This window comes from Rosa chinensis, chromosome 7 (assembly GCF_002994745.2).
Source record: "Rosa chinensis cultivar Old Blush chromosome 7, RchiOBHm-V2, whole genome shotgun sequence".
In the NCBI taxonomy this organism is placed as follows: domain Eukaryota; kingdom Viridiplantae; phylum Streptophyta; class Magnoliopsida; order Rosales; family Rosaceae; genus Rosa; species Rosa chinensis.
In genome coordinates this window covers 54,439,336-54,449,725 of record NC_037094.1, presented here as the reverse complement: position 1 = coordinate 54,449,725, position 10,390 = coordinate 54,439,336, and the positions used below count along the sequence as shown (strand labels likewise).

The 10,390-nt window shown below is 37.5% G+C and overlaps 1 protein-coding gene and 1 long non-coding RNA gene across 2 annotated transcripts; both read right to left on the bottom strand.

Moving 5' to 3' along the window:
* Positions 1-4,954: 4,954 nt before the first annotated feature.
* Positions 4,955-6,322, bottom strand: LOC112178181 (zinc finger MYM-type protein 1-like). Its single transcript, XM_024316367.1, has one exon. It carries the CDS (start codon positions 6,320-6,322, stop codon positions 4,955-4,957), a length of 1,368 nt encoding a protein of 455 aa, XP_024172135.1.
* An 81-nt stretch (positions 6,323-6,403) lies between these two features.
* Positions 6,404-6,988, bottom strand: LOC121050538. The gene is made up of 3 exons (XR_005803280.1): positions 6,849-6,988; positions 6,675-6,757; positions 6,404-6,555 (listed from the first exon to the last, which is right to left on the bottom strand). It is a non-coding gene; the product is annotated as an uncharacterized LOC121050538 (long non-coding RNA).
* Between the last annotated feature and the right edge of the window lie 3,402 nt (positions 6,989-10,390).

Here is a 10,390-nt window from a genome sequence, read left to right as displayed (position 1 = left end):
GTAAGTATAGCACCCTAAGCCACGCCGTGTCAGAGCATGATATTGATACCCTACGGTATCGCTGGAGGCCTGCATCATTTGAGAACAGCAAAGGAAAAGGTGCAGATCGGTGCAAGTCTCACCCTCTTCTTTCTTGCTTTCTTCCTCTCCTCCACTGCTCTCCCTCTGCTTCTTCCCGGTCTCCTGATGCTGCTATGTTCTATTCCTTCGTCCTCCCCTTATTGTCGTAGAGTAAACTCTATATGTAGACAACTTTGTTTGCCAAGATGACATGATAGTGATGGAGTTGGACTCAAAAATATTGTCACGAAGGCTGAGAGTTTGTGATTTATTTGGAATCAACAACTCCACCTTTATTAACGCGTATACTTCACCTTCATTGTTGTATTCTTCTACTTGTCTCTTTTGAATTTGAACAAAGCTAGGGTAACCCAACGTCAGATAAGACTTCTAGAGTTCTGGAAGAAGGGTGCTTCTTTTACGCTTTTTTTGTTTACTTCACAGAAAATATTTTTCTTTATGAGCTTTTGAATTTTTTTTTTTTCGGTTTCAACAGAGTGAAATATTAATTCCAACACATTTTATACTTGGATCTTTTGAACCCTGATTGAGGTCAGAGGATCTTTCTTTTTGCTATTTTTTCTACAGATTTTGATCTTGGGGTGGCGATTTTACAAATTTTCTTACCAGTATACTTACCCGAAGGGATCTTCAAATGCAAAGAAGAAGAAACTATGAAAACATTCCAAAATGTGAATGTACTCAATGCATCCAAGTCATGTACATACAATGAAACAAAACCAATTTGTATGCATATGAAATAAAAAGCCAACACAATTCAATTGCTACATATTGCAAGTTCATCAGAAAACAAAGCAAAGCTCGTAATGCTGAAAACAGAAAGGGGCAAATTCTGGATATTTTATAATGCTTAATTTAGATAGAAAAGGCCAACATAGCCTTTGTATACATATTACATCTGAGTATATAATACGAAGGGGTGTTTCTACAAGAAACCAAAGTTGATTTGAGATTGCACACCATAAACTTTGCAATAGTGTTGCTTAGAGGTACCTTTTCATTTGGGGATCCTAATCAAACCTTAGGTTGGTTCCATAAGGTGAAATGCAGCAAGGATCTTCATTGTTTCTCACTCTGCAATCCAATACCATCAAGCCATTATACAACTTCTTCGATAAAGGGTCTCTGCCTGGGATTGGGATCTAGGCATTTACAGGCAACATCAAGTAACTCCAGAAGCTGCTTCTCATGATCCTTATTCCAGATGATATAATGGTAAAGCCAACGATTGAAGTGTTACTAATAATTATAAAGCCAAGTATGAAGTACATCTATAAGACATTTCCAATTCGTTATACTATTTTCTGGTGAGAGTAGAACACAGAGAAAAGAGTAGGTCAATAAACCACTAATCATATAATATTTGGATGCTAAACTCTAAACTCTCATGACCAAATTCTAACCCTCCTATGCTTTATGTTTGAAGTATAAGAGAAATTAGCAATCTTTGAACAATTCCTAATACTGTTCTACAGAGGAAAATGAATCAGTGGATTCCAGATACCACTCAAAATCAAAGCATGAAAATATGTGCTCAAAATATTCAAGCTGCAAAGACGCAATTGCAACATATATGCTCAAAAAATATTGCTCCCATTCCGACAGCTCGAATCACCACTTTGCAAACCCATATATTTCTCTGGATTCCCATTGCTCTGGACCTCCAAACCCGGATTCGAATTCAACCCATGTCTTGATGAATCCACCACATTCTCCCCAAAATCACTAGTACAAATTCACAATAGGCTGTCCTACCCAATATTGCTCTAATAACCTCCTGCCCTATGGACATAAGGAATACAAGATTCCTTCAACCACTGCTTCACAGAGCTAGTCAAAGTGGGCAGCACCATTTTGTTACATAACCATTCTCCATAAATCAGTCTAATCACATCCACTATCAAATTCAATGACAGTGATATGCAATATCATCAAGACAATCCAAATTTCTGGGATGCAACTCATCACAAGCTTGGTGTATATAATTCGAAATCTAAAATCATAAGAAACCATGTATCTTGATTGGAAGATTTTCCTTCAATTTTGATAAGCTCAATTTGCTTGCCATCAAATCCGATACAGAGGAACAGTGTGTTCGTGAAATTATTCAACCCCAAGGTTCTAAAAAACGCTAGGCGCTAGTCGGACGGTACCTCAAGGACTAGCGCCTAGGGGCCTAGGCGGTTTTTATTTTTTTAATTATTTTTATGACATATAATTATATAAATAAAAATATCTAAAGTCTAACAATTAATTATAAATTTAAAAATAGTTAAAATATAGAATAAAATTAAGAATTTAGCAATTACACATTTGTTATATGACATATATCCTTTTATTTAGATTGAATTTGTCATGTCAATATTCAGTAGACTATTTTAGTTGGTGTGTTGTATGACTACACTATTTTAGTGGGTGTTGATTGCTACACGTCTGCAAACTGCATGTATATCCTTTTATAATATTTGCAAATGAAACCTCCTTCGCTGGGTTCCAATTTCTCTCTCTTCTCTTCCTTCGCCTCACTGCATCTCCAGCTTACAGTCCCACATCTGAGCGGCCTCACTTGCACCAGAACCAAATTAACCCTCCCCCCCCTCTGTCTTTCTCTCCCTTCCTCCCTCTTTAATTTCTAGTCATCGCCGGAACCACTACTGTCCAGTTAAGTCACCGGTGCTGGGTTGTCAATTTTGAATCAAGGGCTTAATCGAGGACTGGGTTTAGTTCAAAGAAGTCTCTAAATGGTTTTGATTTTTGAATCTTCTTCTTCGTTCTTTTGATACCTGACTAGAATCAAAAGAAAAAAAAAACAAAATTCAGCGCCCAACAGATCCGCCTAGGCCGCCTACCCTCCGCCTAACCCGCCTAGGCGGCCGCCTGGAGGCCTGACGCCTAATCACTTCGCCCAGGCCAAAATCGGAACAGGATGCCGACGCCTAGCGCGTAGGAGCCGCCTAGCCCATTTTTTAGAACACTGTTCAACCCTGATGGGTACTATTCTCTTTGATGAAGACGATGAAGAAGTTGATAACTCATAGACAAAAACAGAATTGGGAGTGAAATCTGGGACAAAACCCTCTAATAGAAACAGAAAACGAAAGCCCATAAAGGAGATAGAACATAGAGATTAGCTAGGGAGGAAGATGAGAGCCATAAGGAAATCGCGAGGTTCAAATTCAATTAAATCTTCTCAGATCCAAAAAAGAATTGCAGACCCTATTCTTTTCGGCCTTACTCGAACGTGATGGACGGGCTGGAGGACTTGACTGTGGCTGATTTGATTAAACCAGACTCAAAGGACTAGATGGTGGATTGGCTGGAAGAGGTATTCTTTGCTGATGAGGTTGAAATGATTCGTAAAATCCTTTTCAGTTTGTGAAATCCAGAAGACCGGTTGATTTGGCATTTTGATAAACGTGGTTTGTACTCAGTGAAGAGTGGGTATCATGTAGCGAGATGTGTTGCCTCTTTGTCCTCTCATGTCTCTACGTCTAATTCACAGGGGGATACAGACTTGTGGAGGCGAGTTTGGCACGCTAGCAGGGCCGTCCCGTGACAAAGTGAGGCCTAAGGCAAAAGTAAGAGAGGCTTTCCTTAAAAAAAAAAAAAAATTAAATTAAAAGGTAACAATGTTGACAAAGACAAGAAGAGAAATTTTCATTTGAAGATCACTCTTCTTGCCTTTTGGGATGCAAAAATGTTGATTAAGTTAGTGTATTTAAACTTTTTGAACAATTTTCTTTCAATAGGTAACATGGCTAGTCCATTCAATCTTTCTTGTGACATGGTTGATCGTAAATATGATTTTATTAGTTTTAATTTTGAAAAGCTTCTTTCAGCAGAAGCAACTGTAACAGGAATAGTTAATAGTATTCTATAAGCAATCATGGTATTTGAGAAACAATCACATCTTTGAACAAAGTGCAGAACTTCAATTGGTGTTTCTACTTTTCCATCTAAATTTTGTTTAGCATTTTAGTTAACAATCTTAATTCTAAATGCAGCTCTGAACCATCTATATCAGAAACATTATCATGAGTAAGAAACTCTTCAAGTTTGAGACACTTAACTTTCAAATCAGTATCAACTAATGACTTTAATTATTTCACATCACATAAAAAACCAAAAACACTTTCATATAATTGAAATTGTTCAAATGTACTGTGAAGGGAAGATATGGCTTGGTCTACTATATATAAAAAATACTCAGTCCTAAAAGTATCTTCAACAAATAATGTTAGTTCATCATTTGCATTCTCATCAAATTGTTTTTTTCTACAAGTCCTACGTTTTTCACGGAATATAGGTTCTATTTCCATTTCAAGTGCAATCTCTCTAGCTGAAATCATAGTAGATGTAAATCCATATTCTCTATACTTTATAAAAAAAGAAACCAAGCCTTCTAACAATTTAATAGCATCACCAATATCCATGTCTTTAGATTGTAGCTTTTTACTAACCAAGTCAACAACATATTGCATATCATACCAAATAATCATGCCTAATAGAAATTCAAAGTTTGCAAAAGCATAGTCTGCTAACATTTCAGCTTCACATTTTAGTGCACCATCTAAGTCATCTACATTTGCTAATTGTTGTAAAGCAGCTCTAATTTGTGGAGCTTGATATCTAATAGCCTTGACACTTTCTACCCGACTTTCCCATTGTGTTGTAGCCAATGCTTTGATAGTTAAATCACTTACATTATCTTCTAAAATTTTCCACCTCTTTGTTGAAGAAGAAAACAATACATATATTTTCTATACAATTCTAAAAAAAGTTTTAGCTTTAGGACAAGAGCTAGCCATGTCAGAAAGCACAAGGTTCAGATTATGAGAGCCACATGATGTGTAGAATGCTCTTGGATTAATTTCTAACAACCTTTATGGACACCTTGATGTTTTTCCTTCATGTTAGAACCATTATCATACCCCTGCCCTCTAGCATCATTAATATCAAGTTCTAGTTTGGCTATAACACTTATAAGTTCATCAAAAAGTCCTTTTCCAGTGGTGTCATCTACTCTTAAAAACTCTAAGAAATATTCTTCTAATTTTGCTGGAGTTTTTGATATATTCACACATCTCAAAATCAAAGTCATTTGTTCTCTTTTACTAATGTCAGGAGTACAATCAAGAATGATAGAAAAATACTTTGCCTCTTTTACTATTCTTAGGATTTCAGTTTTAATTTTAGAAGCTAAGAGATTTATCAATTCATTTTGTATTTTAGGTCCAAGATAATGACTATGAATTTCATCTTCTTTTATACGCCGAAGATATTCTTTCATTATTGGATCAAACTCTCCAATTGTCTCAATAAAACTCAGAAAAATTCCATTGTTTTCCTCACCTATCTTCTCATTTGTTCCCCTAAATGCCAAATTGTTTTTAGAAAGACCTTTAACAACAACAATAATTCTTTTCAAGACTTTTCTCCAATGAGCTTTTTCTTTGTTAACTTCTTGTTGTAGAGCTCTATCAATCGTCTTATTTTTTAAGAGTCTGTCAAACCAACTACACATATTAGTGACATGTTGAATACTTCTTTCATGACCTTTAAGCCTGTCACTAAGATTTTGCCAATCTCTAAATCCTTCATTAGCTAACTGACTTCTACTATTCTTTGCATTAAATAACTTGCAACAAAAACAGAATACTCTATCTAAATCTTTTGAATAGACTAGCCATTTTCTTTCACGAATTTCACCATTCGATGATCTGCAAGTATAGTGTTTTGAAGCAAAATGTCTAGACTTTTCATCTTTGGGAAAGTCTAAGTCCTTGTGCCTAACAGGACCTTTTTCTACTAATAAATTTCTTAAGTTTGCATCAATGTTTTTCCATTGGCTGGGATCAAAAATATTTGTGTTAACATCATTGAATTGTGGCACCCTTTCTACTAAATTTGGTTCAACACCCTCTACCAGATTTTCTTCCACACTTGGTTCAACACTCTCTGCTAGATTTTCCACTACATTTGGTTCAACACTCTCTGCTAGATTTTCTACCACACTTGGTTCAACACTCCCTGCTACATTTACATTTTCAACTACACCTTCTTCGACAATTGGCACTGTATTCTCTACTGGACTTGCTACTATCTCTTTTACTGATCCTGTAGCTTTTTCTTTGACAGTAATATACTTATCTAGTGCTCCTTTTTGGGATTGAATTAGCTTTTCTATCCTTCTCTTTTTCTTAAGTTTATCAAATCCACATTCAAACTTCCTAGTAGACATATTCAGTACTAAAACAATTAAACAAATCAAACAACTATTAACCATTCAAGGCTTCCAATAAAAAAAAAACAAACAGGCATTTCAGATCCAACCAAAACAAGCAAATTCAAACCCAAAACAAAGAGAACAATTCAACCTTTCCAAAAAGATAAAGAACAAATAGAACCTAGTTTTATTAACCACAAACTTTGTGACTTGAGGCCTCGACAGCTTGTTGGAATTGTATCACCTTTCTGATTACATAATTAGAACAGAGAATGAAATTCAGAAATTGAGGAAGAGAAATATTGCTTCTATGCATCTATGAGGGTTTGTCAATGGTTTAAATAGATATAAAAGGAAGAAATATTACCGTTTATCTTTGAAAGAAGCAGAGGGGAATCAGAAATTTCTGAATCAACAGCAAACGTTCCATCTTTGCCCAAATTGGTGAAACTGAGAACAAGGCTTTTGGTTAACTTCTTTTCTAATCCCAGAATGATGAAGAAAGAGGAAATTTTGGGGTGTTTAACCCAATAACACTTACCAATACAAAAGAAAAGGAGGAAATTTGGAGGCCTCATATAGTCACGGGTCTTTCTTCATCGGTCTCGATGATGCGTTGTCTTCAATGTAGAAGACTGCGTTCTGGCGTTCTGCGTTTTATTTATTTTGGGTTCTCTTTTTTTTTTTTCCTTTTTTTAACATATATATATATATATATATATATATATATATAATGAGGATTTTGAGATGAGGCCTTCCCCAAACTGAGGCCCAAGGCCACTGCCTTGTCTGCCTTGGTCATGGCCCGGCCCTGCACACTAGAGTACAACCAAAGGTGTGAAACTTTGTGTGGAGACTTATCAAGAATATTGTGCCTACAAAGGTTAATTTGTGTAGGAGGGTGAACTTGGATGATCGTACGTGTCCTTTCTGTAGGTGTGAGACTGAGACTACGTTGCATGTGTTGAAGGAATGCAACGTGAGTGCATGCATGTGGCTTTTCAGCTCCCTTGGGCTGCGTGCTAGGAACCATGCCACTAATTCCATGAAAGAGTGGGTATTGGATATGCTGGAAGTCCTAAATAAAAGCCAGGTTGACATTTTCTTCATGCTACTGTGGGCCATATGGTCAGAAAGAAACAAATTGGTCTGGAATGGGGGTACGTTCAACCCCATGCACACCGTTACTTGGTCAATGCATTTACTGTCAGAGTACCAGCGTTGTCATCCTGAGAAAAGCCCACGCATGAGCCCTAGAGGAGCTGCAGCTAAATGGATGTTGATCCCGTGGGAGACTTAAAATAAATCTTGATGGTGCCTACAAGAGTAATGAAGGGTGTGGAGGTATAGGAGTAGTAGTCCGGGATGATATGGGCGTTTTCCGAGGTGCATGGTCAAGAGAGATACCTTATATGTGCTCAGCTTTCCATGGTGAAGCGGAGGCCTGTAGGACTGGATTGCTTATGGCCATACATCAGGGTTGGAAGCAGGTGGAACTTGAAACCGACTGCGCTATCCTAGCTACTGCTCTTAACCAACAAGTGGAGGATAACTCTGAGGTTAGTCGGATTCTAGATGATTGTAAGAATTATTTACATTGTTTTGATTGGATTAGAGTTCGACATGTTTATCGTGAAGCAAATAGTGTGGCGAATAGATTGGCACAACTTGCTAGTCTAGATCATGTTGTGGATCTTTATTTAGATTAGGCTCCTGCTTGTATACATGACGTTCTCTATGAGGATAATTGTAACGCAACTATGCTTGCTCGGGGTTCAGGTATTACGTCCCCCTCCCGATGAGGCAAAGTTTATTTAATAATATAAATAACGAACGTGGGACTGAGCCTCCCAGTTAGGCTGGGTTCTAAACCCCAATTCAAAAAAAAAAAAAAAATTGCAGATTACCCGCGCCCAAGGCGGCGAAGCAAATAAGAGAAAATAGATGAAGATGCAAGACACCTAGTTTCTAAACATCCCTCGTACTTGGCATGTGCTACATCATGCAGCCGCAGTAAAAGGAGTTTTACTCGAGCTCACTTTTTTAGGTCAGGCGTTAGACAAACGCAGCGTGCATAGCACGCGCTGTTAATCCCCAGTTGGATACCCACCTTGGGTGCCGGGTGGTCAGCAGACACTCCCCATTGACTTTTAAAATCTTGGGGAAGAATAGTAATGAAATTTTCCAGATGCATTGACTCCAGAAGCACATGACTTAAGATACCGAGGCTGCCACCACAATAATGCACGGGCCTCACGCATGAATAGCGGGGGTTGCACTAATTAGATCTGTGAGAAGTATATATAAGTTATTTAAATATTGATATATGTGATGACTTTTAGAATCTCAATGAAGAATAGTGATGACATTTTCCAGATGCATCGACTCCGGAAGCATACATGACTTAGGATGCCGAAGCTGCCACCACAATAATGCAAGGGCCTCACGCATGAATAGCCGAGGTTGCGCCAATTGTTTGTTTTCTTTTCTCTGGATTATTTTCACAGACGCTGAACATAGAATTGTCTTTGATAGGTTGACAGATTATGGCAGCACCAGTTGTACCGAACTGAATTGTTCCTGAAGTTCTCAAGTACTATAACTTTGAGGATTGGAGCATACGGGTCAAGACCTACCTGTTGGGGAAAGAACTCTGGGAAGTTGTTGAAGGCTGAAAACACTAGATGGAATAATAACTAGATGGTTTTAAGTAGTAAACCTAGTTTTGTGATTAAACTGCTCAAAAATGAAGAACACACGAATTGCTAACGCAGTGTAAACCTCACCACTGAGGAAACTTCACTGCGTGGCTTTTAACGTAGCCAACACGAGGAACAAATCCAATATGAATCAAATTGTTACAAATTACAAGTCGTGGTATTCAACACAACCACATTACAAGCAACAACGCTTAACTTGTATACAATTTGAATAACCTATTCTGTAAACTCAAATCTCTCAAAGTCAGGTGAGCTTTGCAGAATTAATCTTTCCCTTTCACCTTGTATCAAGGACACACTGATCTCAAATATGATATAAGAGAAAGGATGCAGAGAAATGAACAAGTAAATATGAAGGAGAGTTTTTCCAGAAATCAGTTTGTGAAGACTAAGCAACACATGAAACAAACAAAATACCTAACGCCCAAAAACCCCTGTTTTTCAATACAGTTCAAAGAACCTTTTATATAGGGCCGGGCAAAACTCCCCCTCTGTTAAATCTCTTCTTGTCATCAAAACAGGATAAATAAGGAAAGGTTTTTAATCTGTTTTGAATAAACAATCGAATCTTTCCTAACCAAAATCAGTCAATATCTTAAATTGATATGCATGTTGAAAACCTTTTAATGCAGATGAGAATGTCAAATCAATTTAACCAATATGCATATCAATTTAAAATCATGCAAAATGATATGGAATGAATACCATATTTAACTCAAGATCAGTGAGGTGATTCTCCTTGATCTTCTCTTCAAGATCCGATTATGCACTCTTCCTCTTTGTTTCCTTGAAGCACCGGGAAGGCAGGAGAATTACTTTTGCACCTTCTGTTTTCCTTGTGATCATGGGAAATCATGTGTTGAATGATAATAGCCCAAAATACTTACAATCTCCCCCTTTGGGCATTCCCATTCAACACATGATTGTTCCCTCTTTTTACCCTGCATGTAGACACTAATCACTATTCAAAAGGTGCTACTTGGATTAAGGAATCAGTTTCCATCCTTTTCCAGATCCAAGTTGCCAAACTAGATATCCAATAAAATAGTAATAAAAATAAGCATCCCAAATAGTTTGTGCTTATGCACTTACAATCCCAAAAACTAAAATAAATTTTGTCCAAGAAAAGTTAAGATGCAGAAACAAGTTAAAAAAAAAAAGAAAAAAAAAGAAAAGGTGAATAGGTTCTTTTACTTCTCCCCCTTTGAATGGGAAGGCACATCGAACTCCTCCAGCATCTTGGTCACGGTGTCTTGAAACTCCTCGCTGTCCATGGAAGAGTCGCTGGCCTCCTGTGCATCGTCCTCTTTGACCGCGGTGGACGAACCAGGGGTGTCAAACCTGGGGGGTGGCGCTGCATGTT